General features: G+C 33.8%; 1 protein-coding gene across 2 annotated transcripts in view; it reads left to right on the forward strand.

Annotated features, from left to right (window-relative positions):
• The window catches only part of ST8SIA4 (ST8 alpha-N-acetyl-neuraminide alpha-2,8-sialyltransferase 4), a 97,733-nt gene that overhangs the window by 41,372 nt on the left and 35,434 nt on the right, over nt 1–20,927 (forward strand). For both annotated transcript variants that reach the window (XR_013445662.1, XM_036101813.2), the window contains exon 4: nt 2,852–3,145. Coding sequence is in view for 1 of the 2 variants with exons in the window: in XM_036101813.2 (XP_035957706.1) it covers nt 2,852–3,145 (294 nt within the window). In the remaining variant the exon portion in view is untranslated. The remainder of the gene's footprint in view (nt 1–2,851; nt 3,146–20,927) is intronic.

A 20,927-nucleotide genomic window follows, 5' to 3' on the forward strand; every position in this document is an offset into this window, starting at 1 on the left:
AAGAATGTTTGATTGCAAATCTATTCATAATCTTGCTCAATCAGCAGTATTGCTACTAGTAACGCTATGAAGTTCACAACAAGTCTACTGAATTGCTGGAGTGTGACACAGCTGGTTGGTTATTTTGGGTTTCTTAATGCTTGCCCTGATTATGTGGCATTCAGCTAATTATATGACTAAATATCTGACTCAACTACAGAGTAGTTAATTCACTGACCACATATGGACACAACAATGTTAATCTTTCCTTCCAGTGAAAAATTAGACATAATCATTCCAAGGAAAATGAATATACTGGACTCCGAGAGCTAGCATACATTATATTTTATGATGTGTCCCTCTGTCATGCTATTTTCAGTACCTCTATTTCCATCCTCACAAAGCTGGGTTGGGCTATGCTTAGGTCATAAAAACTCTACAATAAAGCTCACATGAATCAATTACTCTTTGATCTCACGGTGCTCTGCAATCATTTATCATTCTTTGCATCATATAGATTCATTTGTCTCCTAGATCAATACTATTCTTCAGAAATATTCTTATTCTCTTAGTTTACTTTTGCTTCCTAGTGGAAAGTACCTGTCTTTCAACACCCAATTTCACTGATGAATCTCTTGTTAGTTCTTAAAAGACACATGGCCAGACAGTCATGCTTAAGGAATATGCTGAGTCAATCTAAAAGTCAATCCTAAAATCCTAAAAAGTGTTAACCAACATGGGAGTAGAGGCGTTTTTAAATAAGTGATAAGAAAAAATAATGAAAAGCATAATGTAATCAAGTGGCTTTTTTTCCCCTGAAAAGATAATGCTGTAGAATATTATTTTTGTTCTGTTTAACTAGGTTGGCTCTGATTATTTTTACAATTATAAAGAAAATGAAGTATAGATCATATTTTTTTCTATTGTAGAAATCCTCTGAAAAGAATTGCTGAGGAATTGTTTTAGTGGAAAGATATATCATGTTAACTGTAACGTTAGCAAGTGTTGTCTATTTTTACCTGAGGAAGGAGAAGTGTCTGTAATAATGATGTTCTGAATGCATTTTCCCCACAGTATCCAAATTCATCTTATAATTAACTTGGTTAGAATTTTAGATTATTTTTAAAGCTGGCAGGGAGCACAGTTTTGGACTTGAAAAATTACCATGTCCTCAATCTTCCATGAATTCCACAGTAAGATGTTCATTTTGGCTTCTGTTCACATGTAGCTATTTTCCAAGGCAGTCCCATTCATAATATTCTTACTGTGATGGGAATGAATAATATCTAATCTCATATAGTACACAGATCATGGCTAGACCAAATACTGTATCATATGATATAGTGGGCATAATTAAATATATATAACTTGAAAAAATTGTTTCTTTCTAAATAATATGGTGTGTTATTTTGTTTTGTTTTGTTTTCTCTGAGGAGCTTGTCCTAAATAACATAGACTTTGCTTAATTGTGTGAGATGTTTGTTGCGGTAGCTAAATGTTGTCAGAGATCTAGAAAGTAATAAGATGTATTAATTAAGAGAGATAAGGAAAGATATACAAGCCAGTATTTTTAATAGCAGAGCACACACTTCACTCTTTAATTAAATCTAACTTGTTTGAGAATTTAATTAAAGTGGCAAAGAGCACAAGGAAGAACATTGTGAGAAACTTTCATAACGCAGTCATACCTGCAAAAATACAGAAAGAAGAAATCAGTTTATTTCCCCTTCTCTTTAAAGGCTGATATAAGGAAAGAAAAGTAAAAGAAATCGTGTGTGTGTATGTGTGTGTGTTTTCATGAAGCGGTAGATTGAATAGATTTAAATGATTTTTTCTAAATTAGCAAACTCTTGTTTGTTTCAAATCTGACTTTTCACTTATTAACTAATTAAAACTTGCCTTTTTTTAGCAAATTAAAAATATTTTTAAGCTATCTTTTAAGTTGAATATCCAAAGATCTGTGTGATAGAATCAAAGAAGCATCACGAATTGGTTGAAGACAAAATTCATGGTGCTTTTCAAAGCTCCCTTTCAGCATAAGACTGAAATCAGGTACAAGAATAAAATCAGGTGCAAGCACTTTGTGAGGCCCTGGAACTTCAGTGGGAAGAACAGGACATCAGATTCTGTCCCTTCTCTCCGAAACACAAAACGTATGTGGCATGTTAGCAGGGGAAAATAGACATTTTGAGGACGTGCTCAAAAAGAACAGAAAGATATTTGGTAGTAAGGGCTTCTCTGAATTATTTAATATCCCAAAAAGGCATATTAAATGTGATAATTCCACTTTTCTAACTTTTCTTTCCCATTTAGGGTGGTAGAGGGCAATTACAAACACGTTTGTGGAAAATACTATAAGGAATTGTATTTTCATTTGACCTCAGGATACAGAAAAGCTACCTTCACTTGATTATGTTTATAAAGTTGTTAAAATGCCTTAAGCTTGACAAGTAGTGCAGATTGGAACATCAAGTCTAATATGTTTTACTTATAGAATAGCATGTGGTTTAGATTGCCGACTGCATGGCAACTGAACTTTTGTGAATTTACCATCATAAATTCACTTATTAGGAATTCATATCATGTGGTTTTATGAAGATAAACAGCAAAGAGTATTCTTAGACAACAGGTTGAATTAATATAAATGACAATTTAAGCCCTATACTAGGAGATCACATTATTGAAGACAATATTCCTGAATATGGGGTACCTTACTGAAATATAATTTTACCTGGCAGATTCTTTTTTTTTTTTTTTCCAACCTGGTGAAAAGAAAATGCTTGTTCCCCACTCTTCTTTTTATGCACACCATTTTAGGAGTGAATGTTTCATATTTATTTTTCATTTGTCCATTAATTTTTTTCCTCTTCAGGTGTAATCTAGCCCCTGTGGTGGAGTTTGCTGCAGATGTGGGAACTAAATCAGATTTTATTACCATGAATCCATCAGTTGTACAAAGAGCATTTGGAGGCTTTCGGAATGAGAGTGACAGAGAAAAATTTGTGCATAGACTTTCCATGCTGAATGACAGTGTCCTTTGGATCCCTGCTTTCATGGTCAAAGGAGGAGAGAAGCACGTGGAGTGGGTTAATGCATTAATCCTTAAGAATAAACTGAAAGTGCGAACTGCCTATCCATCATTGAGACTTATTCATGCTGTCAGAGGGTAAGTGTCTGGAAAGGACCAGTCTGTCCTTGGCACAATGGAACACATAACTAAACATTTTCCCTAGACAGGAGGGAGCCTCAGTAAAATCTCCCGATGGATATGTGTTTCCACTTTTTTTATAATGTCTACTCTATCAACTTGAATTTTGTTTATGTACCATATTATTTTAGCTCACTCTCTTTCTTGAAAAAGCAAATATTTGAACTTGGCACTTATTTATATCTGTTTTTATGTTTTGCTGTGTTAAAAAGTAATAAGGATTCACTGTAAAGTTAATGAATTTGAGGTAAGAAAACTACCAACAGAAGTGCTATATGGCTACTGGGCAATATTGTGGAAGCATAAATGTTAGATGTATTTAAGGAGCAATTAAGTCCCATCTGTAGTTAAGAGGCCTACCAGAAATAGAGAAAGCTGGCTGAGATGACATGCCTTAATGCTCCCCCCACCACAAGTCACAGATGTCATTTTTATGAATTAAGTCAACATTTCCCTTTTATTAATACAAGCTAAGATGTAAAACCTAAGAAATAGACTTTTATTTAAAAGCGGCAAGTGACCAAAAGGCCAAATTCAGTCATGCATATGTATAAATCTGTAAAATACGTAATACAAATATAAGCAATGATGTATTTTATTGAATATCTACTGTCAGATATTGGAGGCAGAAAAATGAAGAAGGCTGACCACTGCTTTAAAGGAATGCATAGGTTTTACGGTAGAAACAGACCCATATATAACTAGCTAGGACATAAACGCATGGTAAGGTGGTATGTTGTCAGGAGTGTAGAATTTGTTCCTCATATTAGCAAAGAAGACTTAAAAGTCTAGTCAAGTCAACTAGACTTGAAGAACAGCGTAGCTATTCACCAGGAATAAAAAGAAAAGGAGACAGAGACAGGGACAGAGAGAGATGGCGATAGAGAAAATGAAACAGAAGGAAATATTATTGCATTATTAGAGTGAACTGAGAAGGAAATAAGTACATGGTAAACTTGTGAAATAATGGAGTCCATTGTGGAGCATTGGAATACAAAGTTAGAAAAATAACTTATGATCTGGTTAGGAAGAGAATCAATTTTATTTTGCATAAAGCAAAATTATATGTGTGAATTTAGGAGAGTAAATCTTCTAACAGCCGACTTTGCATGGGCAAGAAGAGGTGCTAAAGGTGTGAAGACTAATTTGACTTTTTGATTAATTTACTCATACGATGATAAAGATGTAGGGCAGAATCAGTGGCCATGGGAAGGAAGGGCAAGTGCAAGGGACCAATTAAGTAGAATGGCTGGAAGTTCTAAAAGATAAAAGGTTTCCAAATGCAGAGTTAATAATAGTCTGCTTCAAAAACCGTAATTGGGTCTGGGCTAAGGTGTTTTCATTGTGTTTTGTTAATATGATACTTTCCTTCCGGGATTTATCATTTCCTTGGTTAAGACTCAAGACAGTTTCTTGGATTGTGTTATTCTGTACACAATTAAATCTCATTCTTATAATTAGATCATGGTTATTCAACATTCATTCTTTTGATGCTTGACATGAAGCTTCAAGAAAGTAAGATAAAATATATTCATTTGGAGGATAAGTAATTTTTTTTTTTAATTACGAAGATTCCTGGTAATTACAATCTGACTCTGAAGAAAAAAATCTGTTTTTAACAGAGTAACTTTATAAAGCATTGTGCTAGGAACACATCTTATTTTTTGACATGTTAATGTTGAATATCATTTGAGGGTGAATTTTAAAGATAACACTCTATCTTACTGTCTTATCTTATACACAGACACGCTTTGACACACATGTGCGCATATACTTACACACTTCAGTGATAGCTTATTAGATTCAAAAACAAATATTTTATAGTAATTACTCCTGATTATAGGAAACTAATAAAATTTAAGATTACTCTGATTTATTACTATTTTTAATAGACTATTTTTAGAGCAGTTCTAGGTTCACAGCAACATTGAGAGGGAGGGACAGAGACTTCCCATATACTCTCTGCCCCCACAAACGCAGAGCCCCATTATCAAAATCTTGTACCAGAGCTGTACATTGGTTACAACTGATGAACCTACACTGACACAACATTATTACCCAAAGTCCATAATTTATACAACAGTTCACTCTTAGTTTGTATATTCTGTGGGTTTGACAGATATATAATAACATGTATCCACCGTTATAGAATCGTACAGAGTAGTTTTGCTTTCCTAGAAGTCCTCTGTGTTCAGCCTATTCATCCATACCTCCCCACTAACTCATGGCAAGAACTGTTTGTTTGTTTGCTTGTTTTTGTCTTCATAATAAAAATTTATTGCTGAGCAATTTTCCACTGAGCTGATATGTCATAATAAGAGATACATTTGCTCGTCTCATATATTTAGATTTTATGTAGTTTCCTGTTATTATAGATAATGTCCACTGACTATCTTCTTTTTTTTATTATCTTCAGTTTGTTTGTTTTTTTAATGTCTCTATTGTTTTGCCTTTTCTCAAATATCATATAGTAGGAATCATACAGTATGAAGCCTTTTTAGATTGTCTTCTTGCACTTAGCATTAAGCACTTAAAGTTCCTCCATGTCTTTTCATGGCTTGATACTCATTCTTTTTAGTACAGAATAATATTCCATTGTCTGGATGTACCAGTTTATTTATTCATTCACTTGTTGCTTCCAAATTTTAGCAATTATGAATAAAGCTGTTATACACATCTGTGTGCAGGTTTCGGGGTGGACATAGTTTTCAACTCATCTGGGTAAATACCAAGGAGTACAATTGCTGGATCCTATGATAGGACTATGTTTAATTTTGTAAGAACTTGCCAAACTGCTTTCCAAAATGGTTGTACCATTTTATATTCTCAGCAGTAAGGAATGAGAATTCCTGTTGCTCCACATCTTCACCAGTTGGTGCTTTCAGTGTTCTGGATTTTGGCCCTTCTATGTAGTGTTATTTCATTGCTGTTTTAGTTTGCACTCCTCTGATGAAATATGATGTAGAGCATCTTTTAATATGCATATTTGCCATCTTTATCTCTTCTTCAGTGAGGTGTGTGTTCAGGTGTTTGGCCCATTTTTTTAGTAAGGATGTTGGTTTTTTTTGCTGTTGAGCTTTAGGAGGTTTTTGTGTATTTTGGATAACACTCCTTTATCAGATACATCTTTTGCAAATATTTTCTCCCAGTCTGTGGCTTGTCTTCTCATTTTCTCGACAGTGTCTTTTGCAGAGCTTAAGCTTTTATTTTTACTGAAGTCCAGCTCATCAATTATTTCTTTCATGGGTCGTGCCTTTGGTGATATATCTGAAAAGTCATTGCCAAACCCAAAGTTATCTAGATGTTCTTCTATGTTATCTTTTTTTTTTTTTTTTTTGAAGATTTTATTTATTTATTTGAGAGAGACAGAGATAGTGACAGAGAGCTCGAGCAGGGAGGAGAGGGAGAAGCAGGTTCCCCGCTGAGCCGGGACTTGGTCCCAGGACCCTGGGATCATGACCTGAGCCAAAGGCAGACACTTAACCGACTGAACCACCCAGGTGCCCTATCTTCAAAGAGTTGTATAGATTTGCATTTCACATTTAGATCTATCATCTATTTTGAGTTAATTTCTGTGACAGATATAAGATCTCTGTCTAGTTTCTTTTCTTTATATGTGGTTGTCTAGTTGTTCTAGCACCATCTGTTGAAAAGACTATCTCTGGGGCACCTGTAAGGCACACATCAGAGGACAGGAGAAAGGTTTCAGCACATGCGCAGTCTGGGTTCTCCCAGCAACCTCCAGCCCAAGATGGCACCAGGAGAATCTTAAAAAAAAAAAAAAGGAAAGAAAGAAAAAGACTATCTTTGCTCCATTGTATTACATTTGCTCCTTTATCAAACATTAGTTGACTATATTTATGTGTATCTATTTATGGGCTCTTTACTGGTTCTGTTGATCTATTTGTCTGTTCTTCACCAACATCATGCTATCTTGATTATGCTAGCTTCATAGTAAGTCTTGAAGTCAGGTAGTTTCAGTCCTCTGACTTTCTTCTACTCCATCAATATTGTGTTGAATATTCTGGTCTTTTGCCTTTCCATATAAGTGTTGGAATTAGTACTTTTGTTCCGTAAATTGTATTTTATATTTCTTCATTCATTATCAATATCAAAACACAAAATAAGTGGTATGGTTGGAATGGAGCTTGTTCAATTAATTAGAATCCAGATAGAGTTGTACATGATCAACAACTGTGAATTCATATACACTTTTTATAGACTTTCCTAAATATAGAAAGTACAGAGCATTTTAATAACTAGTTCATCAATACTCTCCATTTATGTTTCATCTTATCCACTTTCCTTCATACCATTATAAACTACTTCACTAATTCCTAAGCATTTTATTCCAAAGAGTAACAAGGCGAAACAAACCTCTGATCACTGATGAAGTTAATGGTATACTTTCTTTTGATTACTGTGCTCTAGGTGTTTTTAACAAGACTTATTTTGAATTCTCCAGGAGGAACTTACCTTGCTACTTTACTTCTTACACATCTACATTCTCCCCCTCAAGTGACAAGTGATTGAATTCTAAAAACTGTGACCCAGGATATAAAAAGTAGCTCTAGAGTTGCCTTTCACCTTTCAAATACATTGTAAATTTGTACACGTGGTATATATAAAAAGTAATTTCATTTATGGAATTAATGAAACAAACACATTAATGCATGCAGTGTAGCATTTCAACATGTTTGTACTCTACAAAGCTACTGAAACTCTGAAAGAAAATAAGGAAGTATGAATGCTGATGAGACAAAGATTCACATGATATGAAAGCAAGAACAAACTCCCCGAAGATCTGTTCTTTAAGTATCTGTTTTACATCTCTCTGAAACATATTTTATATTTTAATATTTTAATTAAAATATATAATCATGTGTAGCTTGTGAAGAAATACCAATGAAAAGTTTGCAACCCCAAACCACTTTAATACATTCATATAGTCTCTTAAATTTGTAAATGTATCTTTATTTGTCCCTATTAGATTACTCTGTCATTATTTTGTAAGATTGTTTTAAAATTAGAATCTAGCTATATTTTTTCCTCCTATTTTATTTAATATGGCTTGGGATGAATGACCATTCAAACTTTTCATTGGTATTTCTTCACAAGCTACACATGATTACATATTTTAATTATTATTTTGCAATTTTCCTTGTGAAAAATGGAGCAATTTTCATAGGACTTTAAGAATGAAGAGGGGAGTTTGAAACTTTAAAATGACTTATTGAAACTTTAAAAATGTGACTGCAAGATATAAAAAAAATCAGTTCTTTTACATTTATAATAAAATTATCAACGAACAACCTACAATATCCTGAAACAAACATTTAACCTAATGGCATAGTTTAAGATACAATTTTAAATTATAAGACATATCAAAATATTTTTTAAGGTTTTATTCATTTATTTATTTTAGATAGAGAAGGTGAATGCACATGGGTGGTGGGGAGCAGAGGCAGAGGGAGAGAGAGAATCTCAAGCAGACTCTACGCTGAGCATAGAGCCTGATATGGGGCTCAGTCTCACAACCCTGAGATCATGACCTGAGCCAGAACCACGAATTGGATGCTTAACCAACTGAGCCACCCAGGCACCCCTTAAAAAAATATATATACATACATATATATATTATATATGTATGTATATATATATAATATATATATATATATTTTAAAAGGTTTGTCTTATTTTTTTTAAGATTTTATACGTTTATTTGACAGAGAGAGAGACAGAGAGGGAACACAAGCAGGGGCAGAGGGAGAGGGAGAGACAGGACCCCGCAGAGCAAGGAGCCCAACCCTGGGCTCCATCCTAGGACCCTGGGATCATGACCTGAGCTGAAGGCAGACGCTTAACCAACTGAGCCACCCAGGCGTCCCTCAAAATATATTTTTATAAAATATTTAGTCTTAGCCAAAAAAAATCCTATTTTTATAATTACTATGATTTGATTCATAATAGCCAAGTGTTTTATTGACTGGGATGGTTATACTTTAGTTTCTTATTTTTTTAACATAGTGAAAAAAAATCAGCATGCAAAAAGTAGATCCTTAGTTCCACTACCAAGTGCAATAGATAATTTCTTAAGAATTCTCCAAGGAAAGAGATTAGATAGATACATATGTGTATTTTAAAATGATGTTTTATATGCATAAACATGTTACATATAAATTGCTAATTCTTCATTAGAATCATATGTAGTCTTCTGCCTCTTTTTTTTTTTTTTTGTGGATGTTGGTACTTTAGGAAGTTTGCTCTTTTAGTTCTCATCTCTATTATCTTATATCTTAATTATAATTCTCTTACCTCTATTAAGATATTTATGTTTAAGAACATAATTGATTTAATTTTTTTTAAGATTTTATTTATTTATTTGACAGAGAGAGAGGGAGAGATCACAAGTAGGCATACAGGCAGGCAGAGAGAGAGGGAGAAGCAGGCTTCCCCCTGAGCACGGAGCCTGCTGCAGGGCTTGATCCCAGGACGCTGGGATAATGACCTGAGCCGAAGGCAGACGCTTAACCGACTGAGCCACCCAGGCACCCCAAGAGTATAATTGATTTAAACTTTAGATTTGTTTGCAATCATTCTGGAAAATATATTCAAACATTTATATTTGAATCCTTTGCCCCCTAATGATTATTATGAAGCATTAAAATATTTAAGCCAAAAATTAAATATTCAAGTCTTAATTATTTTATAAATTTATATGATCCATTAGTATTATTATTTTAATTCTACTATAATAAAAATAATGTATCTATCCTATTTTGTCATCACCCCTAATTATTTGTTTTAATATCAATATTCATACAATAGGAACTATACTCTCATTAAATTGATAAACACTTTGTATTAATCGAGATTAACATATAGATTAAGGATTCACTGGTTATTATTGAGATTAATAAAAGTACATAATGTTCTATGTGTTGGTAATTCTAAAGTTGTCCAACAGTTCTGTAAACATCTTCACCAAAATGATTTTTTTTTAAAGATTTTATTTATTTATTTGACAGAGAGAGACAGTGAGAGAGGGAACACAAGCAGGGGGAGTGGGAGAGGGAGAAGCAGGCTTCCTGCTGAGCAGGGAGCCCAATGCGGGGCTCGATCCCAGGACCCTGGGATCATGACCTGAGCAGAAGGCAGACACTTAATGACTGAGTCACCCAGGCACCCCCAAATGTTTCTTATTTAAAGGATAATTTAACAACTACAAAAGAAATGTACAAGTGTGAGACAAAATGACTATATGACTGCTTTAAATTTGCCTGGAATTAAGACATTTCATTTGAAATGGTTGGTATACCCCATGATCTATAGCAGTGTTTCTCAAATTGGAGTCCACAGATGTATTTTGCAGGTTCTGAGAAAATGTTCTTAATCTTTTTAAAACTTGTTTCTACATTGATCCAAACTGAGAACACTGGCTTAGAGAATTTTTAAGAATTATTTAGGAGTTTGATATACAAGGAGGGTCAAAATAAAACTTCAATTCTGTCCATCGATAGACTACATCCTTCAGACTCAAATTAGTATCCTTTAAAAAGTGGGTATTAACATAATAATCATTTAGATTCTTTTCAGTGCTGAGTTTCACTGGTTTTGTGCTTTAATTGTCTTACTCAAGTAAATATTCAAAGCACCATGATGCATATTTGTACTTAATTTTTACAGACATTCTCAGAAGTGCCTTCTCTTAACCTAAATAAAAAGCTTCATTTAACTTTTGATCATCATGATAATTGAGGTAGCTTAATAAAATATTCCTGCTTCAAAGACATTTCTTTTGGAATTTAAGTATTCTTTATGTTTTTCAAGACCATAATTAAGCTAAATGTTTCCTTTTGCTGGTAAAAGATACACACACACACACACAAACAGACACACACATATACACACAATAGATAGATACATAGATAGATAGATAGATAGATAGATAGATAGATAGATAGATAGATACAGAAGATAAAGGTACATATGTTTGTTAGGGAGCCATTTAGCCTATTGAGTTTATTCTTTCTTTAAATTTTTAAAATTATTAAACTTTTAAAAAAAGCATAGCTCTTTCTCTAAATGCAAATTATGTAAAATTATTTCTGGAGTGGTGTTTATATGTTGTATACAGGAAAAATAAAAGTAATACATATAAGCTATATATACACAGAACATAATACAACATTAAATATAGTATTAATATTTTATATACACTTACAAAGTATGTAATGTACAGTATAATACACTATTATAAATAAGTATATAGCATATGATATACTAATAGTATTCCATGCAAGTTGCTTTGCTAGACGTTTTGCCTGTCAAGCACAGTACCAGTAATACACTGGCTTTGCTTAAAAAGACAATTCATGTTGATTCATGTTCAACTTGCCATCACTTGGGATTTTCAAAGATTAGTTTGGTTTTGCCATGCTTAATATATAGCAAGAGTTTCCCACTTTATATTTATTTTGTTGGTATTTGTTGTGGTACCTTGAATTTGTTCTTAGTAATTTCATCTTGTGTTGGGAGGATAGGTATTCTTTTCCACTATTACTGTAAGTGACTAAAAAAACTTTTGAATTATTTCCCCTTATTCAAAATATAAGATGATATTCTATTAATTTGCATATTTCATGAACAGTATACTTATTTCTTCATTTTTGTCATTAAATAAAATTACATTTAACAATGGAATATCACTTAATATACCCTCTTAAGTTTCCCAGGGTTTTGCTGGATCAATGAGGTTTTCTTTTGGCATGCAGCCCCTAAACTAGCAGGCTGTGAGTACTTCACTCACAATTTAATAATCAAAGTCATAATTTCTAACTTGTGGATTTAAATGTAGGAAGGAGTAACAAGCCTTGCAGAAATCAAATCAAGTGACATCTCTAGTTCACCTCTTAATGGTGTGGTTGTCATTGTTCTAAATTTTTCATTATCCAAGTATATCTTTCTTTTTATTTATTTATTTTTATTTATTTATTTAGAGACAGAGAGTGCTAGTGCAGGGAGGGCTAGAGGGGGAGAGGCAGAGGGAGACAGAGGGAGACAGGCAGGCTCTGTGCTCACAGTGTGGATCCCAACCTGGGGACTGGATCTCAGGACCCTGAGATCTTGACCTGAGCTGAAATCAAGAGTCAGATGCTAACCAACTGAGCAGGCCAAGCACCCCAAAGTATATCTTTATATTAAAAGGAAAAAAGCGCACATTAGTTTATTAGTTGCTTTGTTAAATGTATGATTTTTTTGCCTTAATTTTTTTTATTTGAATATAGTTGATGCACAGTTACATTAGTTTCCATGTACAACATAGCAATTCTACTTCTCTATACATTATGTGATGCTCACCACAAATGGAGCTCCCACCCGTCACCATACAACACTATTACAGTATCATTGACTATATTATATTCCCTATGCTGTGCCTTTTGTTCCCATGACTTACTAATTCCACAATGGGATGCCTGCATCTCCCACTCCCCTTCACCCATTTTGTCCATCCACCCACTCCCTTCCTCTCTGGCAGCCATTAGTTTGTTCTTTCTATTTATGGGTCTGATTCTATTTTTTGTGTTTGTTCATTCATTTGTTTTTCTTAGATGTTGCATGTGAGTGAAATCATATGACATTTGTCTTTCTCAGTCAGACTTATTTCACTTAGCATAATACTCTCTAGGTCCATCCATGTTGTTGCAAATGGCACAATCTCATCCTTTTCATGTCTGCATAATATTCCATTGTATATATAACAATGTTTGATTTTTAATATAGTTCTTAACAAATAGATTGTATCTTCACACATCTTTGAGCATCAACTTTTTTTTCCACTTTTAAGACTAACACAAAAATACCATTTCTCGGATGTTAGTTACTGCACTCATCTGTCAGACGTGAAAATCTTTCATTTTTAAAGAGTGTAAAGATAAAAGGCTATATAAAATTAGGGTAATCCTCTGCAGGCTAAATTCTTGTGAATGGGATGAGCTTGCAGAATTTGAATCAGACCAGCCTCCCAGTAGAGTCTCCAGTAAAAGTAGAGACTGAAATAGACCACTGGTAGGAAATATGAGTTCATCACTGTTACTCAAATGGATTGTTTTGGAATATTGGACCAAGTCAAAGTCACACAAGGAAAAGTAATTTAAAAAAAAACAACTTTGAAGATCGTGACATTCACTCCAAATGCTTTCTGAAAATGGCTTACTTATTTTAAATTTAGTCTTATGCCAAAAACATTTCCAAATTGTTTCTATTTTGACCAATGAGCAACACAGCTGTAATATTTCTTTTAAAAAACATGCCTCTTTCTTTAATATTTTTGGGTAGCTAGACTACTGCATAATAGGTATTTTAAACCTCATGATATTTCCACGATGGAGTATTTCTTCCCTTGCTGGGGATGCTGGAGTGTTCCTGAAATCATAATCCAGTTCCCTTTGTGTCACAGGATTATTTCCTAGCAGCTCCTGTCATTTATATTTCATTGTGGAATGTGAACATATAAATGGCTTATATCTACGAAATCATTCACAGGTATATGGCTCAAAAAGGAAGCTATTGAAAGCGCAGCTGATAGACTACCCTTGGCCAATGTACTTCCCAATTCTTGGTTCTTTCTTATTGAGACTAAAAAGTTCTGCAAAGTATCTAGAATAGCTTTTGAGCAGTGGGGAAGGCTTCATGGCCATCAGTGACAGTGACATATCCTAATTTTTTTTTTTCCTTGGTGTGCATTTTGTTCTTTTCTCCTTCTGGATCATTTCTATTATTTCTTCAAGTCTCAGTTTAAAGGTAAGTTCCAGTTGGGCACAATTCCTCACTCTTGTCCCTTTCTCAGAGATTGACATGGGTGTCTTTTCTCTATTCTACTTATAAAGGATTTATGTCTCTAATAGAACAGTAATCAGAAAATTATTACTTTTCATTTTGTTCTCTATGTTGTAAATCTCGTAAGGGCAAAGACTGATTTTTCCATCTCTTTATATAACTAAGAAAAAGGATGGAAGGCCTGTATTCATTATGGTGGGGGCTGGGACACAGGTGCAAAAGTATAGAGAATCGAGTCATGAAAAAGGGCAAAGTTGTACTGATGAAAGACTTCGAAGTCTGATTCAGGGTTAGTTCTTTTTTAGAGCAATCAAAGACGCAGGGCAGCAAGCTGGATGGAGGAAACTTTTTTTTTTTTTTTTAATCAGTCTGGGTACCACTGGAAATCATATTTACCATTTAGCTAATGTGGAAAAAGAGGAGAACCATGCCAATAAGGAAGGCTTGAATCTCAATAGAGATAGCTTATCTTCCCAGAAATTTATTAATTAATCAGCTGGTATATATCAAAAACCAACTTGTGCCCAGTACCCACATAATTGTAAATAATTGCTTACTAAATTGTACCTGCCTAAGGTATTGTTAGAATGAAAATGTAAGACTAAGTTCTGATTAAAAAGTAAATGAACCGTAATAATGAAGTGAGACACTTGGGCACATCCAGAATGGATATCTGTAAATTCATCCTGGCCACCTGAGAAAGTTGCCTTAGTTCCATAATATAGTAACTTGGTAACTTAGAGTTATTTCTTGATTATTATCTTGAGCATTATCTTCCAAAACTGTATAAATATATGTATATGATTTTTAAAAATATTAATTTATTACAGTGTTTCCTAGAAGAAAAATGGCTATTTTAAACACTTTAGCCAGAGAAATAAATTGATTTTCATCATTTTTTTAAATTCCAAGACTGAAATTTAGTATTCAGAACAAATGTTTATACTGCTATATTTAAAAGCTACAGGAAAAATTCAAAGATTTATTTCATAGGTTATATTCATTACATGCTTTGGCTGTTTATTGCCTTTCTACTTTCAAGACCCAATCCTGTAATGAGTGGTAGAAAGTATATAAATAACCTTAGAAATTCCCTTGTTTCTCTGACCTTTCAGGAGGAAAAAGAGGAACACTGATCAATATGCAAACTATGTGTTGAATTAATCTGTATAAAGCTATTCTAATTTAAGTTCAGGTGACTGGGAATTTATTACATTATGGATTTTTTATATACACTAAAATAATTGTGAATTTAAAAAGAAAGCAAATATATAATAATGAAATTTTAAACAATGAGCATGACTAGATACTGAGTTTGCCAAGGAACATTATTGAATCTACTACTCCATAAAGCTTTAAAAAAAATTGTAGTTCCTTATTTCCATAGAATAACTTAGATATGGTTTAGCTTGAAGGGAATAGTTTAGATTGGGTGTTTCCATCTGATTGATCATAGCCAATCAACTAACTCTAGCTCCTAATATGGTTGATTAGATGATCACAGTCTCAGACTACAATTTCCATATGGCTTATATGGAAATATCTATGGCTTAGATATTTGAAATGTCAGCTGGTACCAAGATACCAGTAATATATGAGAAGGGAATAAGGCAAAAGACTTGGGACTTGGGTACTAGAATTTTCATGTAGGAAACAAGTTATTGACAGTGTCTGTTGCATATTTCAAAGGCCCGTGTGACAGCATACCATGCTCCCTTTTGGCAAGAGATCAAGGAGAAGGTCATCTCTCCTTTTTCTCTCTTCTCAGTGGCCTTACCCCGAAATCATTTAAAAATCTGGGTAAGTGAGTAAGCATATTGTACCAGAATAAGGGCTTTGACTATAAAATATTTTTAAAGTCCTTTTAACAATTCCTTTTAGTTATGGGTTATATAAAAACCAAGAATTGGAAAGCATGTTGGAGCAAGCTAGAAACTCTATTTTCTACAGGTTCCAGTTGGAGCCATACCCCTGGGACTGACTTCTCATAAGTAAGACATTTACATTTTCACAATCCATAGATGAAATAAGGCAAGGAAAACATTCAGAGAGGTGATAGAAAGCAAAATTATAGGACCCTAGTAAAAACCAATATTCAGTGGTAGGAAGGGAGACCACAGTACTACACACGTCAGTTTGATAATTCTGACAGGTTGCCCTCACCAATGTGCACCCAAAAAGCCAAGGGCTATTCTCTGTCCCCCACTAATATGCTGAATGATGTTCCTTTTATGCATTAATAAATCAATGTGCTCTCCCTTCAGGATAGGGCTTGTGGTTCCATATGGTTTTCTGAAGACTATATTTAAACACAATATATTTGTTGACATATGTGGGAAGTAGTATTCAATATTTTATTTTGAGAACCAATCAAATCACATTATATAAGTTGTAAATCCTTACACTTCTTTTCAGTGTTCATTGTCATAGTCATTTCCTCCAAATGGGGGGATGCTGCTGCTGTCACTCCAAGGACCTAAATGAAAGTAAAATCCTGAAGTATTTTCTCAGTTCTTAAGAAAACGTAATTTCTATCATATCTTAAGAAATTTAGCCTTCTGTATATTGTACATCTGAAACTAATATAGTACTGTGTATTAACTATACTGAAATTAAAATTAAAAACTTATTAAAAAAACAAAAGTCAAAAAAAAGAACAACAGCAAAACAAAAACTTTAGCATTCTGATACACCATTGTTACTCCATGTCAGTAACTTAGGGTCCCGCTTAGATGGTAGAATTTTTATATGTGCCATGAAGGCATTCTCATCCTTAAAAGACCTTACTTCTATATAGTTTGACAGATTTTAGTTTCAATAAGAAATAACCACCTTAACTTCAAATACTCAGAAGAGAGAGGATAAAGTAACAGTACCTTAGAGAAAGAGTAAGGTATACATAACCAATAGCTAATTTTTTTTTTTTTTTTTTTAGGCACTTCTCTATGTTTTTATTTTTTTTGTGTTTCATTTTTTTTAATTTTATTTTATTATGTTATGTTAATCACCATACATTACATCATTGGTTTTTGATGTAGTGTTCCATGATTCATTGTTTGCATATAACACCCAGTGCTCCATTCAATACAGGCCCTCTTTAATACCCATCACCAGGCTAACCCATCTTCCCACTCCCCTCCCCTCTAGAACCCTCAGTTTGTTTCTCAGAGTCCATAGTCTCTTATGGTTTGTCTCCCCCTCTGATTTCCCCCCCTTCATTTTTCCCTTCCTGCTATCTTCTTCTTCTTTTTTTTTTTTTTTAACATATAATGTATTATTTGTTTCAAAGGTACAGGTCTGTGATTCAACAGTCTTAACACAATTCACAACACTCACCATAGCACATACCCTCCCCAATGTCTATCACCCAGCCACCCCATCCCTCCCACCCGCACCACTCCAGCAACCCTCAGTTTGTTTCTCAGAGTCCGATAGCTAATTCTTACCTAATGGCAAATAATATGTTGGGAAGAAAGGAAGTAATCATAAAGGCCCGATTAATAGACTTGGGAAATTTGGGGAGTAAGAAGTGGAAAAGATGTGGGTGCAGAAGTACTGCTGATTTCTGTCCTCTAATTGCTCCTTACTCTGCATCTTTATCCAGCTGGATCATGAAGTTGGGCATTGAAGTTAAGGTAAGCGCCAAAAATTGCAGGTGACAAGTCACTGCCTTGTTAATGGGTAAAGGGCTGCTGCTTTTTTGTTTTCACATGAGTTTGTACCAGACCTCATGACCTCAGCAATGGGATTACTTAGCTATATTTCCTGATTATGTTTTTCTGGACAGAATATCAGTCAAATACTTTGTATGAAGAACTCAGTTATAGTCACTTGATTCTATCCTGCCTCCCCTTTTGTCCTCCAAACCATCATCCAATGACCATGTTGGTTGTCAAAGGGAATGTGTTACAGAGAGAGAATGGGCTGGCAGTTGCTATCGTATCATTAATTTCTTACCAAAAATAAATTGGTTTTGTTTCAGGCAGTATACATTTTCATTGTCAACACCAAACTGTTGTCATAATAAAAGTATGGTTCATGGTGCATGTCCCATTCTCTCGACCCTCATTTGAAGCACACTCTTAAAGGAAATACTGCCCTTTGATGTCACTCTAGGGATAGTAAAAGCAGGGGAGGAATCCATTTGTCCTTCCATAAAAAAAAAAAGTCATAAAGTGATAGTATAATAAAGGAATTAGAAATTCTTCGATACTTGGATTATATTCAATTTCATTGAATGAATTATATAGATTGAGTTTCCTTGGCCTTTATAACATTTCAGAGAAATTTGCCAAAATTAATTAAGCTGTAGTACCAAATAACTGAGTTCAGATTTAGAGCTTCCTTGTTTCAGATATCCAATGATATTTGTGCCAGTTAAAAACTTGGACAAAATTAAATAGCTAAAATGATGATGTGATACCTAGATATTCTTTACATAATCTAAAATGCAAGGGATTCTATATTACACTATTAATATTTTTGATAATTTGTTTTAATAGCAACTCCTTTTTTTCTTTTCCTTTCCTCCAGTGGATCTTACTTAAAGTAAAATTATTTACCTGCAGCTAATGTTATGATTTTGCATTTTATTCCATTGATCTTATTCCTCTCAATAGAACTCTATAAGCTTTCTGCAGAAATTATTTTATAGCCACATATAAAATTTTCACAATGTGACAAGCTGATCTTACATTAAAATATATATTTTTCAGTAGTGCTTGAGAAAATTGTAAAGTCTTATAAATGTTAGACAGTATCATTTTAAAACAAAAATTAAATGTTGGGGTAGGTTGTGGGCCTCTTCCTAAAACTCTTTTCTTTGTTTTTGCTTCTTAGTGGTCATCATTTAAAAAAAAATAAAAGGACTTGATACTTTGTAGAATCTGTATGTGTTGTAGTCAATCCATCAGCAGGTTCCCATTAATAAAAGTCACTACTAGGAAGAATCATTGCTGCTAAACACATTTTGTAGTTGCTTCAGCTGGCAAATATTTTCTCTGTTTCTTTTTTCTCTAGACCAGATGCCTACAACAAAATTGCTGTCAGTTTCAAAATTAGTAAGCTGATTATTTTACAGAAAATAATTAACACAGAATATGTTTTATACAAATATTGTAGTAATACACATGGCACTCCTATTAGACAGAATAAAAAATCAAATGCAGAATTTTTCATTAAAAATGTTTTTATTGAAACAAAATACTTTAAATCACATAATTCCACATTGTGCAAAACTGAGTAAATGTGTTTCTGCACATTCCCTCCTTCAGCAACATTTACAGAGTGCGTCCTGTGCCAGGGGCTGAGCTAGGTCTGGGGCTGCGAAGAAGACAACAAAGCAGGGGCTTCCTTAAGTGATGGAATCCCCACTTATAAAGTCCAGAGGTTTATGTAAGGAAGGACAAGGTTATTGGGAATTGTTAGCCCAAGGAATTTGGCAAATGCTTGGAATACCTGCGGTGGAATAAGTGAGTGAGGTCACTGAGTAGAGATACGCAAAAGAGTTTGCAAGCAGGATTAAAGGTCAACTGAGTATAAACCAAGAATTCACAGTATTGCCTATTTATAAGTTTTATCAGAGTTATCTACTGCAAAACAGTCCTTTTTTTGAAAGACCTAAATATAATGACTCCTATACCTATGGCTTGATTAAAAAAAAAATGTTAATCAGAGTCCCGGTTTACAAAAAGCTTCAGGATCCAAACAGTACTTCTACATGCTAAAATTTATTCTAGAAAAGGATGGAAGGTGATAAAAGGAAACAGTTATACAGCTACTGAAATGAGTAACCTGTTTAGAAATAATTCAAAGTGACAGAACAAAATTATGTTCAAATAGATTTATGAATCTCTCTTCTTTCTCCACCAAGATATACAGTGGGTTTGACGTTTCCCTTATTCCATTTTTCTCATTTAACTTGGTGTGCACAGGAACTAAGTCCTTGGATTTCTCACTGTGTGTGAGACACTGAATATGACAATGAGGAGGCATATTGTGATGGCAAATAGGTTAGGTGGAGGGCAGGGATTTACTGGAGAATAGAATAAGAAGAAGCAATTATGAAAGAAAAAGGTGACACACTGGAAAATCTATCTTCATTTTGTTTTATTTTTTGGATCTATGTAATAGGAAAATTTTGGAGATTGGTTTTCTTATATCCTTAACTAACCAAGCACAAGAATGTTACAAGAGCAAATGAGGCTGATCCACCTCAAAGAGACCCAAAGACAGATAAAACTATTCAGTAGGATAGTGCCCTGACTGGTCAGGAGCTGATGGAAGCCTGAGGCTTCCTCTGTAGTAGTTAGAGTGTTAGGAAATAACTTTGCATTGCCCAAGCATTGTGACTCATGATGAAATGAACTGCTTGGGGAATTTGACATCCCTCCTCAATGTTCTGGACCTTTTAACACTTAGGTTCGATTGGGGACTTTCTAACCAAGCTGATTTGATGATATGACAGAACATTTTCATAACTTGTGCTTTATTCCATTACAGTAACACGTTGAAACATGTTTTGTAGTTTCTTTGAAAATCCCCTTTTACCCTAAAGGAAACTCTGTATTTGCCATGTCTTTATATATGTTCACCAAACAGTTGTATCTTCTGCTTTGGATTTCTTTATAAATAGCACTACGATCCTCCCTAAAATAAGTAGAAAATATTTGAAAATGTTGGAAAAAGGTGTAAGGAAATTCATAACTGCTTAGAAAAACCTAAACCCATTTGAAAATCATTGGAAATTCTCATTTCATGCATCAATTTTTCTGTGTCTCACTAATAAAACCATAATAACATAAAAGTAAAGGATCAGGAATATTTAAAAATAGATTTTAGGTGTAGTGAAAATATTTAAATGATATAATTATCATAAAAATATATAAATGTATTCCATTGT

The sequence above is a fragment of the Halichoerus grypus genome, chromosome 2 (assembly GCF_964656455.1).
Source record: "Halichoerus grypus chromosome 2, mHalGry1.hap1.1, whole genome shotgun sequence".
NCBI lineage: Eukaryota > Metazoa > Chordata > Mammalia > Carnivora > Phocidae > Halichoerus > Halichoerus grypus.